This window comes from Carassius carassius, chromosome 30 (genome assembly GCF_963082965.1).
Source record: "Carassius carassius chromosome 30, fCarCar2.1, whole genome shotgun sequence".
Classification (NCBI taxonomy): domain Eukaryota; kingdom Metazoa; phylum Chordata; class Actinopteri; order Cypriniformes; family Cyprinidae; genus Carassius; species Carassius carassius.
In genome coordinates, this window is record NC_081784.1 from 12,622,819 (window position 1) to 12,649,815 (window position 26,997).

Here is a 26,997-nt window from a genome sequence, read left to right on the forward strand (position 1 = left end):
GATGAGGGGATTTCAGTATTAAGTACATACTTACAATGCGCGCTGTTAGTGGAGGTTTGTGTGGTTTGAGGTTTGTTAGTGTGCTTGCCACTAGAGGGCAGTTGAACATTTGTGGAAATTTGGTTTTGATAAATGATTTTCTTTTATCTCTTGCATGTATTCAAGATGGGAAATCACCACTACATCATACAGTCTCATGGGTATTAATGTACTTTTTTATAATCATGTATATTTATATACAGTTTTCACTGCTATAAATTTCATTTAGCCAAAATTTCATTTGTCTTCCTTCATAGCTTGTATTTTACTATGCATGCTATTAATAATTTACATATGTGGTGATATCAGTCTTTCTGTGTAATATAGGAGCTCCATACATACATTTCCCATGTATTCCATGACTGCATCATATCATTATTGGTAAGGTCATGCAGATATCTATGCAGATGACATCTACTTTAAACATTTATTATATCAGTGAGGTGGGATATGTTGATTCAGAGACACTTAATGCAGAATAGGCTGAATGCAGAATGAATGAAACAGACATTTATGTTACATTAAATAAAAAACATTAGCTTTAAAATGTCTGAGAATATATTGTGGATTTTAATGTATTTATTCAATCAGTAAAACATAATGAAAGGTGTGGGTTTACAGTTCTATTTTACAATGCAATTCAAGAATAAAATTAATATAACAGATATTCTTCTTATTTTATTTTTCCCCAGAAGAACAACCTGAAAGGGGCCAAAATTAAGTTCAGAAGGATCTGTTATGTACAGTGTTTCTTGGTGAGTCCTGGCAGCATTGTCTTGAGCCTCTGTAGCATGTTGGGATGATCTATTACTTTGCATGTCTTAAACTGACCCTGAATTTGTGTGTTTTGTCATTTCTAACCTAAAATTGATCAAAAAATGTATCAAATTAATTCATACTATTGATTAAATAAAAAATATTTGTGAGAAAAACAAAAACAATAACTAAGAAAAAATACATGTAATGTTATGGTTAAAAAAGTATATATCTGACCCTGGACCATAAAACTATTCATAAATCGCTAGGGTATATTTGTAGCAATAGCCAAAAAAACAGTTTATGTGTCAAAATTATGGATTTTTCTTTTATGCCATCATTAGGATATTAAGTAAAGATCATGTTCCATGAAGCTATTTTGTAAATTTTCTACCGTAAATATATCAAAACTAAATTAGTAATATGCATTGCTAAGAACTTCATTTGGACAACTTTAAAGGCAATTTTCTCAGTATTTAGATTTTTTTGCACCCCCAGATTCCAGATTTTCAAATAGTATCTCGGCCAAATATTGTCCAATCATAATAAACCATACATCAATGGACAGAAAAACTTACCCCAAAAATTGGCCCTTATGACTGGTTTTGTGTTCCAGGGTCACATATATATTATACTTTTTTTTTTTTTTTACCATAACAGCACATGTATTTTTTCTTATTTATTGCAGTTGGCGTCAAAAGATGTTTAAAGGGTTTGCCACATATTACACAACCTCATAAAACAAAATGTAGTGGTGGTTACTGAGAACCAGCTTGTGGCTAACAATCTTATAATCTCACCATGGTATTGATATCATAGTAGTGTTTCTTAAATGAAGTGCCATATTGCTTTGCACAGGATGTAGAACAGAAGAAAGGAAGAACCAAAAATGACAACAAGATGCATGATGTTCACTTCCACAGAACATGAGTTTTTTTTTGTGAATTTACAGTGGATGCAAATGGAGTGTGTAGGAATGGTTCAGATGCACTTCCTAAGACAGAACGGCACCGAATGAGACTACAGCATGCCAGACATCAATATAACATCCATTTGAACTCTGTCCTCCACAGGATGTATTCCTGCAGCTTTTCTGAAAGATGTCCCCTCAGTCCCATGCCCTATTACTCAACAGCATGGGGCTCTTCAGTCTTTATGTTTAAATGTGACTTTCCATCATCATTTGGGGAAGTCCTGCTTACGCTCCACAAGCTTTGTGACAATAGATGGTGAGAGACAGCCATTAAAAAGATGCTGCATATGTTTCGGGTACATATGCCTGCTCGTGAGGGGCTAGTTGAAGCTGATTTTGTGAGGTGTACCTTCCCTGTGCTTCCATCTGTCACACACTCTGACACTGAGATCTGTCTTAGAGAAGGCAAGACAATGAGAGACAATAATTAAACCTTCTTGGGAAGGTTGATAAAGCACTGTGTGTTTGTGGGTGGATGGGTGTGTGTGTGTTTGACACTTTTATTGTCAAAAATGTAATATCCTGTCAGAGCCATGTGCAGGTGGTCAGTTTTAGCTTTAGGTTATATTTTATAGGGTGAGAATGTTTATACAAGTTATAGAAGCAGTAATGACAATATTAGTCTTGTTTTACAACATATTACATATACACAATCCATCTGTATATATATATATATATATATATATATATATATATATATATATATATATATATATATATATATAATATTGTGAATAATATTCCTTTAAATTGATCACATTAAATTGATCAAAATCTATTTCAAATAAATGTGTTCTATTAATCAAATAACTATTTCCACAGAGATATTAAGCAGCACAATTGTTTTCAGTTCATAAGACATGTTTCTTAAGCAAAAATTTGGCATATTAGAAAGAATTCCAAGGGACATGTGATGCTGTGTTGAAGAAAAATCAGCTTTGAAATTACAGTTATTTTAAATTATAACAGTATTTCACAATATTGATGTTTTTACTTTATTTTTAATCATAGGGATGCAGCCTTGGTGACCATAAGAGACTTTTTTCAAAAACATTTAAAAATAATCTTACTGAACCCAAACTTTTGAATTGTCAAAATAGGATCATCTCAATTTCATCCCTAGATGCATTCAGGTGCTTGTGGATATGCCCTATATTTCACAAGAAGAAAGTTTTCATTCCAAATCTTCCTTGTGTCCTTATATTTATATTTTTTCTCTCCATTTATTTTTTATTTCCATATATTATTTATTTTATCCAACTTGTTCATGTATATGTAAACATTTAGAATTACCATTGTGTATGACTATATATACTATAACTTGCTTTTCCTTAGGGGATAGTTTTCATGACCCTGTGTTTACTTAGACCCAACAGACTCGATAACAATAGTAATTCATACAAGATGGCAAAATCATGCATATTGCACAACGTAATTCAAGTACAATATGGAAAATTTCAACTTGTTGTTAGATTTTGCACACACTTTTGTGCAGCATCAGTCCTGTAATTGTGTGGCAGAATGAAGACATACTTTTCCCATCTCTCGGTCTTGATTCTGGCTCTGGCGTCTCATCAGTCTGTGGCTGGGTCGGCCCGAGCCAAGAAGCATCTTGCGCAGGGTAATCCATCTCCATCACTTAAATGATTATCCCCATTAATCTGGTGTAAACTAATAAAGTCAACTGTGGCACTGCTTGCCTGAACTTCATTAAGTCTTTAGTACGTTTAATATGTCTTAATGTCCTCAGCTCTCCTGCTGCCGCAGATCACCTGGCATGCCGGTCCCCAGAGAGCCGCCTGAGAGATTGAGGCCATTTGTGCCATGTTTTGTTTCCTTTATTTTCTTCGCACTCGTTTTTCATGTGATTTAGTGTCTGTTGGTATGACATACAAAGAGCTAGACGGAGGAAAGAAGTGTGGGGAAGAGGAAAAGAGAGAATGAGAGGAAGAGAAAGACATCAGTGCAGGAGATTTAATTTGCCCAGCCAGACCTCAGATGGGCCTCTGCAGTCAAGGGTTTAATTTGGCTTATCGCGTTATAAAAGACGACCCAGGCCCAGTAATCAATCATCGGCCTGTCAGAAGGGAAGGCAGTTGTTTTAAGCAAGTCTGACTTCGCAACATGAGCCTGTTTTAATTGCCACCAAATCGACTACTTTGATGTTTATTGAGGATGTACAAAAAATTTGCTCAATTAAAGCAACAAAAGCAGCATATCATTATTGTTGTTCCCTGCCCTGCCCCCTTCTCTTCCAAGGGGGCCCGCTGGTGGTGGTTACGCAGCTATTGTGGGTCATGTTGACATGTGCGTTTCCCTCATAAGTCCAACGAGTGGCACCTGCGCAATGTTAGGACCTAACACTGTTTACTAGGTTAAAAGATGTCAAGCTGTCGCTGACAATTACCCAGCTAAAGAGTGTATAACTCACTACCAGTTCCTTTTTGACAAAATAAGTGCTATCTCCAATACAAAAAGTTAAAATCCAAGATGAATGCATCTGTATTGCTTATGGATTGAAATTGATGGGACCTAATTCATCATGTTAGTATTTTCTCTTTTCCAAGGTTGCAGTTTGCAGAGAAAAATGTGTTTCCCAGACGAATGGCTGCTGCTTTTGGAACTACGTATTATTCGGGAAACAGAATCACAGAGGTATGTGAGAGTTTGAGCCGCTGAATGCAAAAGCTTAACATTTCAGAAGGCACCACACATTGATTGTGGGATGGGAAAGATCTACTTTCCATAATCCCACAAGACCCGAGTTAGTGCACGTCTACAGCTTCCCATTTTGCTTGGATGCTGTCATCAATATACTGTGCTCAGTTGCTGGCTCACTGATATTTATGGCTTTGGTGCTACAGGGTTGAGCCCCTGTGTCTGCTGGAGTGAACATGAATGAGATAAAGCTCTTGTACTGTAGAGCGTTCACTAGAGAAACTTTGGAGTTAAAGTAAAACATATATGCTACTATTTTACCAGCATATGTAAAAAATATAGCAACACAATAACTAAATTTAATGTAATGTAAATGTAATGTAATGAGGGATGTGGTAGGAGAGACTGGGAGTAATTGTAACAAACTTCACAATTAAGTCAGTGTGATGAAACCTACCCATCACATGCTCATTGAAGTTATCTGTGTGCATGAGACAAAATAAGTGAAATTGCTTAATTCTTTCAACAAATTGAAAGCAAAAATTGAGGTATAAAGCAAATTTTTGGATGTTCAGAATTTTTCATAATGTTCAGAATTTTTTCTAAAGTTTGATTTGTAAATTGTAAAATAAAGGTTGCATTAATAAATGTTTTAAATACATTTAATTGTTATTAATATTATTAAAGGTTTAGTATTTTAAAAATATATTAATGCAACCTTTATTTTATGTAATAATAATAATAATAATAATAATAATAATACTTATAAAAAGTTGTAAAATATTAAATGAAAAATAATGTAATTATCATTTATTATTGTTATTATTATTATTATTTGAATGTCACAATTGACCTCACCTATTGTTAATGGTAAAATGATTTTTGACACACATGAATGTTTCTGATATCAAACGATGGCAGGTATATCTGTAGTAGTGAGTGAGTTATGAAGGAGAATGTAACAGATACCCCAATTCTCCCTTACTGACTTCACAGTGTACTCTATGATGGAAATAGTTATTTAAGTTTTAGTCGTCTCTGTTTTGAGTTGTTGTGATTGCCTTCCTTAGATCTACCACCCCGAAAGTGTGCTTGTTTTCTTTTCTCCACCCAATTAGAGATGACCTTTGACCCCTGAGAGTGTTGTCTGTCCTGTAAGGCTTAGATAAATGTCTCATATGCATTTCAGTCTGTTTTCCTTTCTGAGACGTCTAATAGTCTGCTATTTAACTGTGAAAAAATAAAGCCATTTATAATTTCTCCTCCTTTTGTACTTTATGAAGATATTAGGACATTATTTAGACAGAATACTTTGCAAGTATATCAACATGTTATGTTTCTTACAGGAATTAAAAAAAGTAAATGTCAGTCTTAAATAGGTGAATCAGCTGATGCCACATACCTTGCTGTTTGTGCGGGGGGTGAGGTATCAGGGGGAACGCTAAGCTCTGGCCCACAGCCTCTGTCCGTCAAAGCCGATCATTGGGTGTGAGCTGAAGCCCCCGAGGCCTGTGCAGGCACCAGCTAGTCTGTGGCTGTGTTTCTGGCTTGTAGGTTTGAACTGGTGGACCTGTTTGTTATGGTTTAGCAAGCTGCATAATTGGGACGATGGGAGAGGGAACAAGGAGGAAAAGATCAACATAAAAACAACCTACCTGTTGAAGGCACCGTGTGATGACAGATTATGATGTCTCTGGTTGGCCTGCATGCTGCGCTCTTGATAATAAAGGAAATTAATGCCATTGTTTGGATAACTCCCTGATCTTTCAACATTTAGATACATATATATGTAGATATCATAGTCAGGGATTTAATGAAAATATATTGCTGGCTTTTCCCGCAATGTGATCATGAATATATGTATGAAAATCTGTTTATGCATTCAGAGTAGATGCTGCAGTGTTTGGAATAATGAACATAATGAACAAGAAAAATTAGGTCACATATAATATGTAATTGTGATTAATGACATCCTCTTATTATAAAATTTCTGGATTATTATCTGTTCTTTTCCCACTTGCTTTTCTCATGATAATTTCTTTGTCTGCTCTTTTTCAACATTCTCTTCAACTATTATGTATGATTCTTTCTTGTTTTATTGTTCTTTAATTAAAAAAAACTGTATTTAAAGGAATAATTAATTAAAAAAAACATTAAAAAAACATTTGGTTTTATGTCTGGGTTCTGTCTAGGCTATGCAAGGACATTCAACTTTCTTTCTCGTTTAACCTCTGTGCGCTCAGTTTTGCTGTGTGTTTTGGGTCATTGTCATGTTGGAAGGTAAAACTTCATCCCATTGACAACTTTCTAACAGAGGGCAGCAGATTTTCCTCATGAATTTTAATAGTATTTTGCCCCATTCATTTGTCCTTCTATCCTGACAAGTGCAACCCCATAACAGGACGTTAGCACCTCCATGCTTTACTGTAGGAAAGCTGTTATTTGGATGGTGAGGTGTACTGGATTTTCTCTAGATATATCGTTTGGCGTTGTGGCCTCAGAATGTTCAAGGTGAGTTTTGGCAAAGCTCAGTCATGACTGCATGTGGCCTTTCTTGAGGAGTGCCTTTTTTCTTGCAACCATCTCATACAAGCCACATCAGTGGAGAATTTGTGATATTGTTGTCACATGCACACAATGAACACTCTTTGTCATAAATTCCTACAACTGCTTCAGAGTTGCTGTGGGTCTATTTGTAGCCTTTCTGACCAGTTTCTTCCAGGCTTTTCATCCAGTTTTGAGCGATGTCCTGATCCAGGGAGGGTTAATGTTGTTCCAAATACCTTCCACTTAATAATAGACTTCACTGTTCTTCTAGGCATTGATAAAGCCTTTGAATTTGTTTGTTTTTTTGTATCCATTTTTTGTTAAAAAAAAAAAATTATGCTGGGGGGGTTTTTTCTGCCATGTTGGTGTTAAATCTTTCACTTGAATGTTATAAGTTGCACTGAGTAAATACAGCGGATAAAACTAAATCTGTGCCTATTGAAAACAAATGTCAAAGATAATACAATTAAAGTCAGTGAAGTCCAAGACAACATTGGACCCCACTGACTTTCATTATAGGAATTACAAAATATTTAGACATTTTGCAGAATAAAGAAAGTCATAGGGATTCAGAACAACATGAGGGTTACGTAAAGGCTATGTTTTCATCTGTTTATGCAATAGTAATCTAGTTCAAAACAAACAGGAGGGAGATGTCCGATGTTTTTATAATCATAATATCCTTAGTTACTGGATATATGGATTTTTGCTTTGGCAATCTAGCAGCTAATAGTACAGTCGGGCTGCTACAAAAGAGTTTTTTCTCTGTTTGGTCTGTAGAGCTCAGGAGGGGAGGCAATAGTGTTGATCTCACACATAATGACCAGTAGCTGGTGGGATGAGTCCATCCATCTCTGTGAAGTAAACAGGTCCCAGCTGGGCTTCTGCATTCAGGATGGAAAAGGGAAGTGAGGCCGGCTTCACCCGCCTCCCCCAAATAAAGCAGGCGACAGGATGCACCCGCACTCGAGAAGACTGACACACCATCCAGTCGCTACAGGGGAGGAGCAGCTTCCGCTGTCATGGGTGTCAAGTCCACTATTAGACTGCAGAGTGAATCCACATGGTGCCTGGAGTATAAATCGAAACTTCCCATATGACAGTGAGTGGAGATTCATACAATGAAACCCTGTGAGCAATCTGTCCTGCGTAGCCATCACAAGCTGCCCAAAGAAAGACGGAATTTACTATTTTGTAATTTGTGTCGTTATATTAGACAAATTGTCCAACTGCATGAACTTGGATGGAATGGCAACATTACCCTAAATCATTTTTTTTTAAAGAAATGTTATAATACTAAAGTACACAGTGGATAAATTGACCTGAATATTTAATGATATAACTTTGCCAAGTTTTGCACACACAGATTGCATTATAATATACATCCCATTCACGTGCAGCAGGGAACTTCATCATTATTAATTAGCTGTGATAACGATTTAATAACCTCATTAGAAAACATTGTTCTTATATAACGAAAGACGCCTGAAAAGAGTCGCAGCATATCCTTGTTTTGAGTTCTTGAATTTGGAGTAGTGGCAAAAAAAAAACAGTTTAATAATTTGCCTTATTCATTTGCAGATGAATTTGTCCGGGTCAGCATTAGTCAAGTTATCCTTTCATTCCAAAAACATTTTATTTCATTATTGACTGTAAAAAATATTATAATGATGGACAATTTATCAAATAATTGTTCATACTATGTTTTGACAGACACATTATCCAGTAAAACAAGTCATTAGCATGGGAGACACAACAAGTTAATGGATGTTCCGTCCCTCAGCACCTCAGCAACTGACCTGGACATTTATAAACGGATGCTTGGTCACCATTCCCCTTCTGAACACCCAACTAATTCTTCCAGCAAACATGTCTCACCTTAGTGCTGCACCTTAACATTTAACAAGTTTTATGGTGTATTGTACAGTTTTTCCTGTGGTAAATAAAATGTTTGCTTGTTATCTTATTTCCTTTTTAACCGTACAGGCCAAAAAATCCCTGGTCCATTCCCCTTTGACATATTCCATTAAAAAGTTCATCCATCTATTCCAGAGGTTAAAGACAGTGAACCTAACATTCTGTCCTCCAAAAGTAAAAGCCCATTTCATTTATTACAAAACTGAGAACTGTAATTCTATAGCACTGTAGGCCTACAATTGTTAGTGAGGATCAAATATCCAATTAATATCTGCTTAATAGCTTTACCTGGCATTTAAGATAAAAAAAAAAGTTAAGATTAATGATACTTTTGACATCAGTGAGCATCGATTCTGGTTCCCACCCTTCAGAGGTATCACCTTCCATAAACCTATCTCAAGAATGAACTCCAAAATATAAAGAAAGATTAAATGTCTGTCTCTATAATATAGCCTATTATTTCAGAGCTAAATCAAAAATCTGATGCTGCTCATTTCTGTTTTCAATTGTAGAATAATGCTATAGTTGTGAATATATCAGAGCTACGTCCAAATGAATCAAGGCTCAATTCTTGTCCTGTTTTGATGAGAGTGCTGGTTGAGTGTAGATGTACTTGAAGCTGTCAGCAGCATGGCTGTGCGCTCAGAGATGCAGCTGATGGAAGTGGCGCCAGTGAGCGCCGATGGATCACGTGTCAAGAAGCCTAGGCTACAGGGACAATAATGCACAGACAGTTTCAGTGTACCGGTAAATCATGGCTTACTAAAGTCAGTCGCGGTGGATTATATGGTAACCATAGCAACTGCACATTGCTCGACGCTTTCTATTTTTTACTGTAGCCTAGGCTACAATTTGGGGAAAACGACAAAATAACAAAATTGACATAAATTTAGTTATCATAATCATACAAAGAAATAGTGCTTTGTTTAATGCGCAAAAACACAATTTTGGTTGCGGGAGAACCAACAAATTGCGCACATAAATGAATGAAATTTAAGTTAAATGACAAACAGTTCTAAAAATAGAAGGAAAATGTGGAAGTCGGTTTTGTGTGTAGTTTCTATGTAAATCAAAACCTGTAATTTTCGTCACATTCATTTGCATTAGAGGAATGAAGTTTATCAATAGTCGCACAATAAATGACACAACTGGACCTTTGTGGGTTGATATCCTGCTATAATCAATCGTAAAATGATCTTTCCAATCACTTATTCTACTGACTTCATTTTTTCGTTTAAATTGTGAGGGAAAACAAAAGACTGATTAAGACCCACCAATTGCAGTGCAGATTAATAATAAGGTATTTTAATCTTCAGTATACCTACTGTACATACACATCTTAAAAGCTATAATTAAGTCTACATTACTGAAACAAAAAATATCAGTTTTAGCGAAAATATGCACTTTTATATTTCATTAAACTTTAATGTTGCTGCATTAATCTGGAGCCCCATCAAATATGAATCGTTAATGCATTTTACGTTAAATAATCACCACCCACTTTCTTCCAGAAGGAAATCGATAACATGAAACTGTTTGCTTTCGTCTAATATTGCATATTTATAACCATCTTATTTAGAAAGATTAATGCATACAAAATAAAATGAATAATTAATACAGAAGTTAACACATCGAAGTATCTTACCAAATGAATGTGAATTGAAATAGTTCTGTCGTGACTCACAAAATATTTAAAATAAATCATTTAAAAGTTGGAAAGACAGAGTTTCATAATTTATTTATTTTTTGATGAAGAATAAAGTTATTCCGATAAGAATGACTGATTTATTCAGATTTTGTCATTCAGATTTTATTTAACATGTTATATCATTGACAGTATGGTCTAGCGTGTGTGTGATTGATCTTTCTCACTATAAATTATTGACAAACCACTGTAATTAATTTGAGTTAATGTTTGTAGCCTAACAAGCGTGAAAAATACTTAACCTCGAAATCACTGCCTTATTTTCGCATGATCAAAACATCAAAAGAGAAAATATCGAAACTACAGATACTGCATAGAGAAGTTAATTATGTAATTAATTAATTATTATTATCCCCCCCCCCCCAGGTCTTTGGTGTTTGGTTTAATAAATTACCTCTCTAAACTGCCCTGTGCGGATAAGGGAATTCTAAAGCGTTTCATTGAACAGACTCGTCGTGGTTTCTGTAGCCAATTGGGTCTCTCATCCCTGAACTGAGGCTTAATTTTACCCAGCCTCTTTGGCATTTTGATTGATGTTCTCGTGGCTTCATCCGGCCGGCTAGAGCTATAAGGGTAAAGGGAGGAAGTAAAAAAAATACAAGTAGTTCAGTCCGTCTCACAAATGCAGTCAATGCTATTAGATAACGACAAGACTGGACTAAACTGCGTTTTAGTTGCTGTATGATAACTGGGGTGACGTGGAGGATCCTGTAGGCTCGCAGGAGCGCGCGCGCTTCTCCACACCATGGATCATATTGGAGCGCATCTCCACCAGACGCACGCAGACACCATCAGTTTTGGGATCGATCAGATTCTTCACAATGCAGACCCGGGAAGCTGCATGATCTCCAACCCCAGAATGCAGGATCTGGACTACGGTTTGGGCTGCATAGTCAGCTCAGCCTATAATACCATGACTGGCAACTACAATGTCAATAACTCGGCTGGATACAATGGAAACTCGTGCAGCGTTGGCTCCCTCAACGGCTCGTACAACATGAACTTGGGCACGAATGTTAATGGGAATTGCCTTAATTCTTCGGGAGTGATCCGGGTTCCAGCGCACCGGCCGCTGAACAGCGTTCACTCGTCCATTCCCACCAGCGCTGCCACGGTGCCAAGTATGGGAAGCATGGGCACCATAAACAGTCTCACGGGATTAACGTTTCCATGGATGGAGAGTAACAGGAGATATACCAAAGACAGATTTACAGGTAATAGAAATCACTCTTTTAAACTTTACAGTGGTGTTTGCTTTATTTAAATCTTCGTCTTAATCGAAATTGCACTGTAAAAAATGTTTTCATTGTGGGGCTTAATCATAATCATTAATTCAACCCATCAGTGACCAAAGTTGTCCAAAAACTGCAATGATTTATTGTAGGTTGTAACTTTGTCAATGTTTAGGCAGCAATTAGCCTACACTTTTTACGCTTTAAATAGTTTTTAATTTGATTGAGTTTCCATGAAGAATCACAAATCCATTAATTAAAATAATTCATAAGGGCTTCAGTGTTAAAGACACTCCATTATATATATATATATATATATATATATATATATTTTTTTTTTTTTTTTTTTTTCTGAAAACTTTATAAAAACAACTTAAAATGAAAACTTTACTGGTCTCGCGAGTTAATAAACGAGAGTTTCTATAGCATATACAGTTATTGCAATGCAACTATATGCCAAAGAAAATTATCTTAAAAATGTATATCCATACAGTATATTTAATAAATGACAAAGTATTTTACCTCATGAGAACTCAAATTTTGATTTATCATGTCTGTAAATGTTCCACATCACCGTTTTAACCTTACAAAGTAAAAATTACAAAAACAAAAGTCATCTTTCATCTCTGGAAGTCTCATATGCTTCTCAGTGCTTGGCTCTGTCGTTTTGCTGATTTCTTCCGCTTGCTTTCACTCTGTCTCTCAATCTAGTGGCCCTCTCACCGTTCACTGTAACACGCCGTATAGGTCACCCGTACCAGAACAGAACGCCTCCGAAGAAGAAGAAGCCCCGGACGTCGTTCACGCGCCTCCAGATCTGCGAGCTGGAGAAACGCTTCCACCGTCAGAAGTATCTGGCGTCAGCTGAGAGGGCAGCCTTAGCGAAAGCACTTAAAATGACTGATGCGCAGGTCAAAACATGGTTCCAGAACAGAAGAACGAAATGGAGGTGAGCTTTTGTGATCTAATCATGCTTTTACACCCACACGTAATGCATTCTTTTTCGTCTCACTGCTAAACCCAGTTGAGCATTTTGTTTTTAAAGACCCTCAGTTGAGTTAGTTCCATAATGCATTCCATATGGAAGGCCTGTTCATGCACCTCACTCAGAATATATTAATTCAACAAATACATCGATATATGTTTAACTGACTCCATTTAGTTTGGATTGACCAAATTTGGTTGACTGTGGCCTTTTTATTGACAGTGTAAACAGGTTATATTCTTAATGATGGACTTCCGCGAATGTCTTTTTTTACTTATTACACATTATTCTAGGCCTGGAACTTATGGAGCAGACCTAAAGTCATTTTATGATCCAGTTTTAGACTACGACAGAAATTATGTTAATTACCTTCTTTTCAAGCAGGATAATTGATGTGATGATCTTTATGCACTGAAATGTAATTTATATTGAACTAAATGTAGTAGAATTGGGCTATAGATAGATAGATAGATAGATAGGCCTATGTGTGTGTGTGTGTATATATATATATATATATATATATATATATATATATATATATATATATATATATATATATATATATATATATATATATATATATATATATATATATATATTATTATTATTATTATTATTATTATTTTTAACTTTGGTATCCTTTGGTATTAGGATCACCGCTTTGTATTTTTATTTATTTATTTTAATTTAGCCAACCACTAACTAAAACGGCTATGAGAAATCATGACTGAAATTACAGACTAAATGACTGCTATGCTATGATCCAAATCCATGCAGGAGGCAGACTGCAGAGGAGAGAGAAGCCGAGCGACAACAAGCGAACCGAATCCTTATGCAACTTCAGCAAGAAGCTTTTCAAAAGACTATAAACCATCCTGTCAATGCGGACCCAATCTGCCTACACAACAGCTCCCTATTCGCACTTCAGAACCTTCAGCCCTGGACCGAGAACACGGCGAAAATCAGTAGCGTTCCCAACACTGATTAAGAGACTTATGGATGTGCGATGTGCAGAGGAATATCTCAACATCACATTTCTTTCTTCTTTATAACGTAAAACCAGTCTTTCATTTGTATCATGCAGCTTGTAAAAACAGCTAAACGAATATTTGCTGCTCTCCGTTAGCCTACAGTTGTGCAGAATATTTTTTATTGATTTTATCACTTCGATTTCAACAAAATGTAAACTTAAAAGACTGTCGTATTGCGCTTGTATCTCAAACATGAATTTTATTTGGTAGGCTATACTTCCAATAGCCTAACGTTTGTGGCAACAATTTATAATAACTTTCATTAATAAGTCACAAAATATTACAAATGAAAAACAAATAAAAGCGAACGTAGTGTTGGACAAACGTAGCCTACTTTTGCCAACGCTGGCAAAATTGTAGTTAGGCTATTTAAGTGGGTAGCCTACTTGGAAAATATCTCATTTGAAAGTAAAAAGTATTTTAACAGTTTTATAAAGGCGATTCTGGGTAAAAAGCTTAAACCTGTAACATAGGCGAATTGATATGCCTGCTGTAGCCTATCACGCTAATCAGAGCTTTTTTCGAACTAATTTGTTCTTTTAACTACAACTAATACGCTGATGAGCATTACATATTGTTATATATGAACAGTTTTTTTATAAAGTGTTACCCATTTATTTTTCGATAGGTCTCTCTTTTTATTTTTTCATATTCGTATGTAGATTTACTCGCAGGGATTGTATTTTGCACGTTTGTAACGCAGCAAAAATAGTCCTGTGAATTAAAATATTATATTCTAATACAGGGAAAATGGGCCTATGGCTAGGCCTACACGAGCGACTTAATTTTGGCTACTTTATTTCTTCATGCTTGTGATTAGACTGTCATTTTTGTTTGGAGGCGTATTTTTGCGTTATTTGCAAGAAATAGGTTTTTGTGATGTTGCAGAAGAGAAGTATTAGTTCAGTTCCTGTGGCTCAGTGGTAGAGCATTGCGTTAGCAGCGCAAAAGGTCATGGGTTCTACTCCCAGGGAACACATAACCTGGTTTAAAAGAAAAAAAAACTGTAACTGCACTGTAAATCGCTTTGGATTAAAGCGTCATGCTAAACGCGTAAATGTACACTCAGAAGCACCCCCCTAAAAAAATATTCCAACTGTTCTTTGAAATTAAAGAGACAAAGATGAAACATCAATGCTCAGTAACACCTGTATTCAAGTCTAGGCTATACATTTATTGTCTGAATTTTCATTTTACACAAGCAACAGTTTTTTAAAAGGAAAAATCAAGCAATGATAAGTTTACAAGATGTTTTACAATTTGTCCTTCACTTTCTTCGGAGATGTCGGCATGTATAAAATATATTTTCTTATAGTTTGATATGAATGATTAAATATCTGTGGTCAGTTTTCAGACTGGGTCATTCCAACTGTTCGATTTGTTTAGCGCTTTTTGTTGAGTAACTATAAACACCGCGCAGGTTTTGTCATTGTGGATAGATCCCAGATAGCATAGCATATCTGTGATGAATCTCTAGTGAATGACAGTTTTGGTTGCATGATAAATGGATGTTTTTTTTGTCTATATTGGAGAGTGCAAACGTGTATTTATGATAACTATGTGCAGATGTGATGGTGTTCCTGAAAATTACCAGAAGCTTAGGCTATCCAAAACTGCATCGGAAGGTGGTTTAAGTTTCATCGTCTCTTCCGAAATCGTATAATGTGATAAGTGTCGTTTGAAACGTTCCAGAATGTTAAGAGATGGAAGTAATTTAGGTCACAATAGGCCTTAGCTACGAACGCAGTCGCGAATTAAATTTTAAATAACATCAGGGCGCGTTTAGACTCACATATAGATTATTATTTGCATATTTTATTTTACACATTTTATAATGTTTGACATGCAACATGACTGCTGGGTGGAAGAAAGCGCTTTTACATATAGATTTTCATTTCTGAATTATAAGGTTGCTCACTAAATGGAAACAAATATTGAGACAGTTTCTCCTCTGATTATTAGTAAGGAATAAAATGCAGAGAATACTTTTTTCTTTTTTTTGTATTTGTTAGTTTCCTTGTAAGGTGTTTAAATATTGCTGGCCCACCTTGGCTGAATTCATTTCAATTCATGAATTTCGCTTTTCACAATACACACTAAATGTGTTCGATAAAGTGAGTCGACCTTTAACCTTCAGTTATTATACTCCAATTCATTAAATAAATCGACATTCACTGGTTATTTTATAGTTGGCTTGTATAATTCATTTTTTTAGGAAAAAGAAATGACTCTGCAGTCAGAAAATTCAAGTCAGAGATGGAAGAAAAGAAAGAGAGAATAGAAAGAATGTCGAGGGATGAAGTTCAATCTGTGGAGTGAAGAATGAATGAGAAGAGTAAAATGTAGATGCAAAATATAAAGTTGATAAACATGATTAAAGTTAATTTAAAGTGTTTAGAGAACACATTTACCATTTTAAACGTTCCTCTTATTTTTTTAGGCTATTTATTGTTGCTTGTGTTGTGGTCACATTTTTTATATATTGTAAAATTCATGTTTGGCAAAATTCTGATTTCTGAATATTCTGATATTCAGATTCTCATGAAATTCAATGTCAACACAACACATTCTTTCAGTTGTTTGGAATTTTACACATGAATTAAGATTAGTATTTACACATGTTAAATAATTTTGGGTTTATATGTTTGTCTGATAATATGTGTTAATATATCATGTGTTTTTAAGATGTAGAATAATTTTTAATATGGAATGGCCCACTTTATCCGAAAATAAATTTGTCTGAAAATTTAAATTATTTGCAAGAAATTTAGCTTGCAAATAACACTGTATTCGAAATATTATAACTGGACCTTAAAGTTAACAAAAGTAATAAAGAAAAGATAAGAGAATAAAAAAAAACCCATCTGGTTGGCCCACTTTACCTGAATTCTCCATATGTCTATTAAAACAGCTCTAATTCAAAGTATTCCATGATTAAGAGTGTTTTATGATTTATTTTTTTATGTTTTAATTCATTTTTGTATTTCAGTTTAATTAAGAAAAATCACATCACACAGACCTATTCCATCAAATTAATTGACTTTACGGGGCCGTTGAATGCTTGAATCTGATTGACTGACGACTGTTCCGAAGTGTGCAATTATTTTCAGGGAAACGCAGTTCCAGGCAGTTCCATATCACTTTTCAACTGTAGGCCTAATAACGGAAATTAGCATGCAGTAGGCCTACTAACAAAAACAACAACAACAACAACATGACAGACGATAGAAAAGTAAATACACATGACATTCTCACTAGCGAGGTAATAACAGCGCTGTTTATTTATATATATATATATATATATATATATATATATCGCTTATGTCTCACAGGCAATCTAAGAATTATTCTGTAAAATTTTGTAACTGATTTTCATAGAGTTTCCTTATCTGTTCTTCGCTTGGAAAAGATGGCATAGCAGATGTAACAATCGACTCTGCACTTCTGTAGCGCCGCCGCGATCCTCTCGAGTATATTTTGTGTCCCTGAATGATGACGCGTGCATCGCCGTCATTTTCAATCGTCAAAACATTCTTCAGTTGTGTAATTTTCTGCTCACAACAGACTGGTATAGCATCCACGCAAAATGTCTCTTTTACGCGTTTACTGTACTACAGTTTTTGTAAAGAAAGGTTTATTTTTAGAGTCGACTTATACTGGTGAGTGCAACCTGAATAGCTTTGATTGGCATTTAACTTTTCATTAGGCATTGATTTGTACAAATGTCATATTAATATGCATAATTTCTAAACGTCCTTTATTTATATTACTGAGAATCGGGTTCGAGTATACATATCAATTTGCGACAGATTTGTCAAAGTGTCGCTGCTCTTATTCCTGTGTATCTGCAGCATGTCAGAGGACAGCAGGACATGCATCTGGTGGTGTGGCAAAGGATAAAGCACCCTTAAAGAAAGCCAAAACACCCCAAGGACGCTTTGACACGGACGAAATCGAGTCAAAATCTAAAGATGTTTCTGAACGTAATTATTATTGTACTATAATTTGCATATATGAGAATAGGGTATCGAAATGATAGGCTATACACATGAATTATAACTAAGAATTTCTCTCTTTTTTAATAAATGACTAATTCAGTGTATTTTAAGTTTATACAATTAATGATATAAAATGGAGTAATATTTAATTGCCACTTTAACTGGATTTCTAGATGACGTGAATCCAGAAACTAAGGAGAAAGGTGGTCCCAGAGGTCCTGAACCTACACGATACGGTGATTGGGAAAGAAAGGGACGTTGTATTGATTTTTAATTTGCCCTGTTAAAAATATCGAAATGTATTTATTTTAACATTTGAATGCGAGTTATAATTCTGCATACTGATGCAAAGAGAGAATTTCTGTAATGTTTCTCTTTGCCGATTGTATGGACCTACTATGGAGGATGAAGAATAGTTTGTGTAAAAGTAGTTTGAACTACTTGAACAGTTCTGTTCAGCCTTTAATTGACATTTTGAAAAGAATCTGCTGTTGGAAATTTAATGTTTTTATTCTCTTTGAAAGTGGGTAACAAAAGTCTGCAAGGCCTGAAAGATATTTTCAAAGAATAAACATATTCAACTATTTATTTTTTTGTCAGGAGATTTCATACATTTATATTAAGTTTTGTCACAAGGACATGTGTTTGTTATCATGTAAAGTCAGTTTGTGGGGAAAAAAAAGTTTTTACTGCAATAGTTTTCCTATGTATCTGCACATGGTTTGTTACAGATAAGCAGTACAATATCAGCATTTAAGTAGATGTTATGCATTATCAGGGCACAACAGCAAGACTGGAAGAGAAAGCATTCAAATTAACATTTACCAAGGTTATAACTCTGCAAATATCACAAAACTGAACAAACGATGGTAAATTTGGCTGATGTCTCACAGAGTATGATAAATCTTGAAGGCACATTCAATAAACAAGTTATAAATTGCTGAACAGTGTCGTTTTTCTCATAGTATTTGATACATTTTCTCGAAATAATTTTGATATTTCTTTTTAAAAAGAAGTGGCTAAAACTTTGCACAGTTAAACATTTATATTTAAAGTTGAATTTGTAATTCATTATGAATTAGAGAAAAGTTTATCGTCAGTTTAAAATGTAGACAAACTTTCGCAAATTTACTTAGAATGTCACCTAGTTTATAACACCGCTTTTGCCAAAGTCTATTTAACAGTATTTAAATATTTGGCCAATGACAATATTCTAGGTAATGCAAGATATGATTAAAACCGATTTCGCGTCAAACCGGCTGTCCAACCTACCAGCACATACATACGTCAGCAATGACGCAAAAGTCACAGTGCCTTCTTATATTTGGATATCACAAAACATGTTTTACTTTTAAATCGACATAAAAAAATAATAATATACCACTTCAGTTTGATTAAACGTTCCCTCAGTTCAAAATTCACAGTATTTTTAATTATATTTTAATCGGGTCACCATAACTTACTCGTCTCCGTTTCCGCTTCCGCTTAATTCCACCAATCGGCCATATTCCGCCGATCTGTCTCAGCCCAGCTGCCGCTCCGTTGCCGTGAGCCCACCACAGTTTCATTTCACAGGGGATGGTCTTCCATCTATAACGATACAATTGAACAGAGCGAATCGGGGGCAAGACAGGTGATTTTATACAGAAACGCTGACAGAAAACGGGCCGAGATGACGACGCGATCGGAGAGGGAAAAGGCTCAGAAACTGAACGAGCAGCATCAGGCCATTCTGTCCAAAATGCTGAGAGAGGATGATAACAAATACTGCGCCGACTGCGAAGCCAAAGGTGAGATGATCTGAAATCTCCTCCGCTTACGTGACTCGGGTTGATGTTTTGATCCCCTGTACGCGACAGGAGTCTGGTTACACACGGGGGCTGTTCAGGTTTCTCACGGATCACGGTCCTGAGACGAGTCACCCGGGAGCTGACACGTAGCTGGGTGTCAAAACCCACTGAGCCGGCTTTTGAGAGCGCGTTATTGATCACGTTCATGGGCGTCAGTTTGGTTTGAAATGTGGTGGGGACAGAGACGCATTCAGAAGTGCATTTTCAGAAGTGGTGGGTACAATGATGCATTTTTTTTTTCTCTTTCGCGCAGGTCATGTTTTGAAAGACGTCCTGTATCTTATTAATGTAAATAAATAAAAATGTATACAAAAATGTGATGATGTCCGACTCGTTTTATGAAGAAGAAAGCCGTACAAAGCATTAGACATATGATATATGACCCACTAATCTGCTTCATATCATCATATAAGTACCATGTTGACAATATGACATGGCCATGACGTGGTTTAATGTACCTAAACAATGATTACCAAATTTCTCTTTCATGTTGCTTTGTTATAACCACTGAAAACGGGGAAAAAAATCTAACCCAAAATCGGGCCTCGCTCTATATTATCCCGCTTATTACATGGCTACCCACCAAATAAATCAATAATTTGACACAAAATATTGATTTAAAAAAGAGTTTATTGATTTAAACACGATTGTATTGCTTCCGCTAAAGAAAATAGTTCCGTCTCTACGATTAGAATCCTGCCGCGTCCATAGCAACGCTCTGTTTTTCATGGCAACGGTGTTATTATCAAGAAATAACAGACTTCATTCTACAGTGGAATTCAACCAAGCCATGTAATAATTTGATTTAATTCCCAGTACAATTTACCATATCTACACAAAACACAACTTAAGCACTACAAATTTTATCAAGATTGAAAAAGCAAAAATACGTGTAGCACAGATGAACACTATTGACTATCACACCATGATCTGACTGCTCTCAATTCACAACAACATGCATCCATCCAATCTACATCAGGCATTTTGACTAAAACTTGATCCATTCCTCATCATCATCATCATCATCACAACTATTTCAGAATTCAGCAATAGATTCAAGCAATAATTAAACAAGATACTGACTACTCAACAATCATCTCCCCCAACACTTGCTGTATGAACGCAAACCGTAACTAGCTAATTAAGTTGGTGGCTAAGGAAGTCTAACGTAACATTAATTGCAAGAGAAGAATTAAAACAGCCGATCCCTTGTGTGCAAATGCACAAGACCTAGCCATAATACCAGCAAATCTTAATAAACATAAGTTATCGCGTCTTACCTTTGTGTCAATGGTCTGCAGACCCTTGCTGTGTGTACAACAACATCCATTTGTTCTACAAGTTATCACTTTGATATGTTATAGTCCATGGCACTAGGATGCAACCTTGTGATATTGTATGAAGGCTAAATGACTTGCTCGTCTATGATACATTCGCCAGAAATTCTGGCAAATCCCAGCAAAGACTAGGTAGCCTCGTTCCCGCTCGTTCACTGTCCATTCCAAACTGTCAACTCATTTGAAAAACATTCTTTAAAAAAAAGAAGCGCGATAGTCATATAGACGGTTTCATCGGGCGCACGCGCCTGGACCTAAGTTAACTTCCGGTCTGTGTTGTGTATATCGGTCTGGCTGCAGTGCCTTCTACAAACGCGGTTAAAGTCAAGGCGATGAGTAGACTGAGGGCTCAGGTGGTTGTGCTGCGGGATGTGTTTCCCATACATTTATTTATTTTTGGAAACTCACCACAATTTTAAAACTGATCGATTTTCAAAAAGGCTTCGCTGAATAAACATGAGTAACGTTATGTACTGCACGTTTAATAATAATAATCCCTTACATTTATATGTTTAAATATCAAAACGAGGCACAGGTGTTTTTTATATCGCTGTATTTCTGAAGGAAGACTTGCATGTTATATGCCTGATAAAGCAGCGTGTGTGAGCGTACTTTGTTTACAGCTGTTACTGGGGAAACCTCCATTTCTCGCGCTTTATGTCTATGCTTTAAAACATCTCCTATTGGCAAAGAATGGATTTGCATTCTCATTAAGTCCGCCTGATCCATGCAGCAAACATATTTTGTTTGTTATCAAAAAATATCTACTCTAGAGGGACTTGGCTGATGTTATTGATTCTATTTGGAAGTCTACCGGAAGTTAAGTTAGGTCCGCAAAAGCGCGCATGCGCTGTAACGTTTGTTTATGTTGTTGCCGTTGAAACCGGCATATAGAGAAAATAATAACAGTGACACGATGACTCCCCCTCCCCCAACATAGAACGTATCCCAATGTTACAGTTGTTGCAGTTTTAATGAACAGAAAAGCGTGTAGCCAGCGCAGCAGCAGAACTCGAGGTTTAAAAAAAAAAAAAAGGTGGTGGGTACAAAATGACTCATGACGAAATCTGGGGGGGACACGTCCCCCCCGTCCCCCCCGAAATCGACGCCTATGATCACGTTTATATTGAATGATGCTCAGATTCTGTTTAGGGTGACAGCTGACAGGGATTTGTAATCCGGCGAATCACTATTCAGCCATGTGTCCTTGAGCAAAACTATTACTAATGCATGAATGGAAAACCAGTCTGGAGTTGAACTGATCAGCAGGTCTGATAAGCTCAACAGTAGTGTTTCATTGTGGAAGAGTTATACAGGAGAGATGAGCTGCTGCTTTAATGATGCTACAGATAAACACTGTGCTTTGTTCCACATATCCACCTGTTTCATAATGGTTCATCCTAGAACAGTGTATGATACCCTGTCATATGAGTCCACAGGGACTATGCAGCTAGAAGTTATACTCTACCATTAAGCAATTAAAAGCAGTTTTAGTTTCTACCAATACCTTTTCTTCAGATTGTAACCAGGTGACTGTAACCATAACAGCTGCTCAAGTGGGTGGTCTCTCTGTTTGGTCTGGGGGGTGTTCATTTGAAATAGAATAGTATAGAAACTTATGTTTTGTAATAATATGGGAGTTTAATGTGTAAAGAATGTTGAGGAGGACTAAAATGAAGGTAATATTTTAAAGACGAAATGAAAAAAAAATCTAAATGCATATTATAGAGCTTATTGAGAACTAATCTGTGCACGCTTCATTATTTTTAAAAAGTTTTACTTCTTAATGTTTAATTCAGAATGTCATAACTCAATCTTCTGGTAAACCAACAAGTGATGCATAGAACCAAGATCCTCCCTACTTATTTTTTTTTTGTGGTTTCGGTAATCCATTACACTCGGATGTACGCCATAGTACAGAAGAAAAGATTTGTCACTACTTCCGTTTTATCGCAACTTCAATATGTCGTTGTTGTAAATATTGTCATAAAGTTGCAAGCAAGTCCTACACTGTCTCTTTGGTGTAGTTGTGTGCAGTTGTGTTTGATCTGAACATTGAAAGCAGAATGCATTCTCATTTCCTCTCGGTTGCATGGTGCATATTTTCATTTCTTTTTTTAATTGCGTGACATTGCTATATTTGCCAGCTACAGTCTTACCAGCAGATCTCGCTGCAAGCTCTTAGGTGGCCTGTTACAAACTCCGATATTTTCTTCAGATGTTTGCTCTAAATTCTGTTATAATCCCTCTTCTGTCTTCCCATCAAAGTCTGTTTTTTCTACAGAGAGCATGTGAGAATGTTAAGGCATTCCTCAGCTCTGTGGTGATATCGCAGGCCAGCACCTTCTCAAGCTCTTCTCTCAGCTTTCGTCTTAATCAGAGCAGTTTCATCCACTCCGAGCTATCCGGTGTCTTAAGTGCAGCCGCACCTCACTGCTCATATTGCCTGGCCTCTTTCTGCCTCTGTCTCTCTCTCGCTCTTACATAATAATGCCGATGCTGATGGGAGGTGTTTTGTAGCTTCATTAGCTTATGAATGTGTAAGCCTTGAGAGAATGTTAGTCAGTCAACACCCTTTACACACAAAAATGAAAAGTCTGTCATTCTTTACTCACTCTCATGTTGTTCCAAACCTTTGTTTCTGTTGTGAAACTTTAAAAAATATTTTTTTTGATGAATGTTGGTAACCAAGAGTGTTGGTGACCTTTGTATGATCCTAATGACACTCTGTACACTAAGCACAATGTACTCAATCTTGTGTATGAATTTTATATTAAGTACATCATCCGGGTATTTAACTTTTTGAAAATTTAAATGCATTACTCAAAATCTGTGAATTCTTTTCATCAAAGTGTAATAACTTGCTTCTCGTGCTGGCATCGCCTAGGCTGTGAAGGCTGTTGGGTTTTTCTCTGGGTCTGTGGGATTCCCTTTTTAAACATCTGAGTAACTGCTAATGGGTAAAATCAAATTTCAAGTCATTTTTTGCTTTGTTAAATATCTAGTTTTATTAAGAAATAAGGCACATTATGAGCATAAAATAGGTTGCAAGTGCCATCTCACTAAACTGAGGCCAGCTTAAAGGGAGAGTTTATCTATAAATGAATATGGCTATACTCACACTGTCAGAGTGTGGGATTGATTATTATATGAGTGAGTTTCAAAATGTCCTGTTCACACAGCAGCTTACAATAGAGGCCAATGTGAACCTGAAGTCAAGCCTGTATTCGGTTTGTGATTATCACCTGTAACCATTGCGCATGTCCAAAGTACATATTAAAGATGGCAACATACAAAGTCTTATCACATTTGACACGACAAAGTTCAACTGAGACAGCGTTTCATCAATCAAATCTTAGTTAACTGATCTCAGCTTTTGTATCACTGTAATGAGCAGAGCGTTTTAGTCCCACTCAGACCACAAAACTGAATTTTTATGGCAATTGCTGTGGCTTATTCACAGATGTTTGTGCTGTCGGTGAAACTCTGATTCACTTGGCTGTAGCCAAGTAGTAGTAGAAGAGGAATGATATGGAGTGCAGTAGGGCAAGTGTGGCACCGCAGGAGCTGCTGGTTCTAGCCGATGGATGTGATTAGATGTGACTGAATAGTAGGGATCGGTCAGACATGGCTGAGCACAGTGTGTCCTGAGGCTTTTATTTACTTTGTGTGGTGCTGCTCTCTCACTGTCTGAGTCCACTATATGCTCGCTGTCACCGACATGCAGATCATCACCAGAGAAGGAAGCCAGCGTACGTTTAAGTGTCAGTCTCTGTGTTTTTTGCATACCTGTGTTTGCTAATTTGCACTGGGTGAAAGTGGTTTTGCCCCTGCTTCAGAGCATTAGATATCCTCCTCTTTGGAGCTCGGGGCACTTGTGAGTCACACACACGTGCTGTGACGTGCCTGTTGTCTGGTGATAAGAACACACGCTCTTTTTTTTTTTTTTACTTTAATTTGTTAGAAGGTATAGAGTTATATATTTTAGGGATGCATGATACTAGATTTCTCTGCCAATACTCATAGCTGATTATTCAGAAAGATATCTGACCATATCTGTTTGGTTTTTAAGAAAAAAAAACTAATGCTGTGGGGGGAAAACCTCTCAGTTGGTACATTTCTATAATATTAAAGGTAACAACAGAGCCCAAACTGTTATATTCATCTGCATTTTTTCTTTCTTTTATTGAAGTGAGATTGCATTAATGCCTTATTATTATAGAATTAACTTTTGGCAGCCCTAAATTCCACACAAGAAACATTTTCTTCTCATACAAGTTGCAGTCTGACATGTTTTTCTGCCTCCTTTTAAGTCAGACTGAAGCAGTCTGAATTGTTGAACTGAGGAATTTTACCCTGGTTTGGGATTAATAAATAGCTCATTATGAGCAGAACAAGACAACCTTAAGATTATGATTAACAATTTGTAGTGTGAAAAGAGGATGCCTTTTGTTTCTATGTAGTTTTCTATTTTAATTTAAAAAGTTTTAATACTTCAACCTAAACTTATAATTACTTTCAGTTAGTTGCCAAGGCAACAAAGTTTGTCTTCTAATATTTATGCATATTTTATTTCAGTTTGATTTCAATTAAATGAAGTTATTTTAATATGTATTATATTATTGTTATATGTTTTATTATATGTATTATTATAGTGTTCCTGTAGCTCAATTGGTAGAGCATTACGCTATCAGGCACAAGGTTGTGGGTTCGATTCCCTGGGAACACATGATAGGTAAAAATTGATAGACTGAATGCACTGTAAGTCGCTTTGGATAAAAGCGTCTGCTAAATTCATAAATTTAATTTAACTTAATTTAATTTAATATTTTAGTTCAATAACAATAACAGCATTGTTTGTTTCTAATAATAACAACTGTTAGTTTTGCCCACTTTTCCAGTTGAATCCTCTTTTTGTATTTTCCCTACAGTGGCTACGTTTACATGCACACTTTTTGGTTCAATCGGACTGAATTCATTACAATTGATGAATCTGATTGTAGTGTATACATGAACGCTAAATAAAGTGATCGTGTTGATGTGCGGGTTTATATGTCACAAGCTACAAATCGGAACAGATTTTCTGACAGGCGCACACTGCTCAAATAGTGAAAGTGACATAGATAATATAGAGTTTCTCACTGTTTGCACATGATAACCTCTCTCCTACACGGTTTCTTTATTTCTTGTAATATTTACCCGTTTATGGATAAATGTACATATAAACCGATGTGCTGTGCTGCTCATATTTATCACGCAAAAAAAAAGCCCCTCCCCGCGCCCATAAAGGGGTTGCCTGTGGATGAGTCTCCAAAACAAGGCTGTCTTGCTCACTTCAGAGTTGCCGAGTGAAAGGAGAGTTTTATAATGACAGGACATGGATTTATACAACAATTTATTCAAAAGGAAGAGCCGCTTGTTCCGTGCGTTATACGTCATTGCGTTATTTCTGCATCATTGGACATGCGCAGTCCTTTCAGTTTCGGGGTTCAATCCGATCGAGTGTTTACATGCACGCTCAATCGTATTAGAAGAGGAATAAACCACCAACTTCAATCCGATCGAAATTTCATTCAGATCGAGCTCAATCGGATCGATTAAGGTGTTTATATGAATGTTTTTCAGTCCGATTGAGCCGTCAATCCGATTACAAATGGATTATTTGGGTGCATGTAAATGTAGCCAGCGTATCTCACACTGCTGTGCATGCTGGGTAAAAGACAGACTGCAGTCATTGCGTCTTACACCGGTAATTGATGATGATGATGTAGTAGTGGGTGGTGTGATTAGTATGTGTCCAGATCATGTGTCCAGATCAGAGCTTCCTCACAATCAGCGATCAGCTGTACTGTTAACGATGGTCAGCATTCATTATCGGTCAGATTTTCTGGTCAGATTAATCAAACCCCGCCAAATCGCCAATGGAAAGCAATGTCTTCATATGATATCTACTTAGCTGCAGCCATTAA

The 26,997-nt window shown here is 36.2% G+C and overlaps 2 protein-coding genes across 11 annotated transcripts in view; both read left to right on the top strand.

Annotated features, from left to right (window-relative positions):
• Nucleotides 1–11,179: 11,179 nt before the first annotated feature.
• On the top strand, nt 11,180–14,130 carry LOC132110658 (T-cell leukemia homeobox protein 1-like). Of its 2 annotated transcripts, none has more exons than XM_059517453.1 (3): nt 11,180–11,809; nt 12,539–12,776; nt 13,590–14,130. In XM_059517453.1, exons 1-3 carry the CDS (start codon nt 11,341–11,343, stop codon nt 13,798–13,800), a joined length of 918 nt encoding a protein of 305 aa, XP_059373436.1. In that variant the 5' UTR covers nt 11,180–11,340; the 3' UTR covers nt 13,801–14,130. The 2 variants fall into 2 exon arrangements, with proteins under 2 accessions (XP_059373436.1, XP_059373437.1); XM_059517454.1 differs by having other exon boundaries at nt 11,181–11,809; nt 12,575–12,776.
• Nucleotides 14,131–19,332: 5,202 nt separating this feature from the next.
• Nucleotides 19,333–26,997, top strand: part of LOC132110656 (stromal membrane-associated protein 1-like) — a 111,453-nt gene continuing 103,788 nt past the window's right edge. For all 9 annotated transcript variants that reach the window (XM_059517442.1, XM_059517443.1, XM_059517447.1 and 6 more), the window contains exon 1: nt 19,333–19,631. In XM_059517442.1, coding sequence (XP_059373425.1) covers nt 19,514–19,631 — 118 coding nt within the window. In that variant the 5' untranslated portion in view covers nt 19,333–19,513. The remainder of the gene's footprint in view (nt 19,632–26,997) is intronic.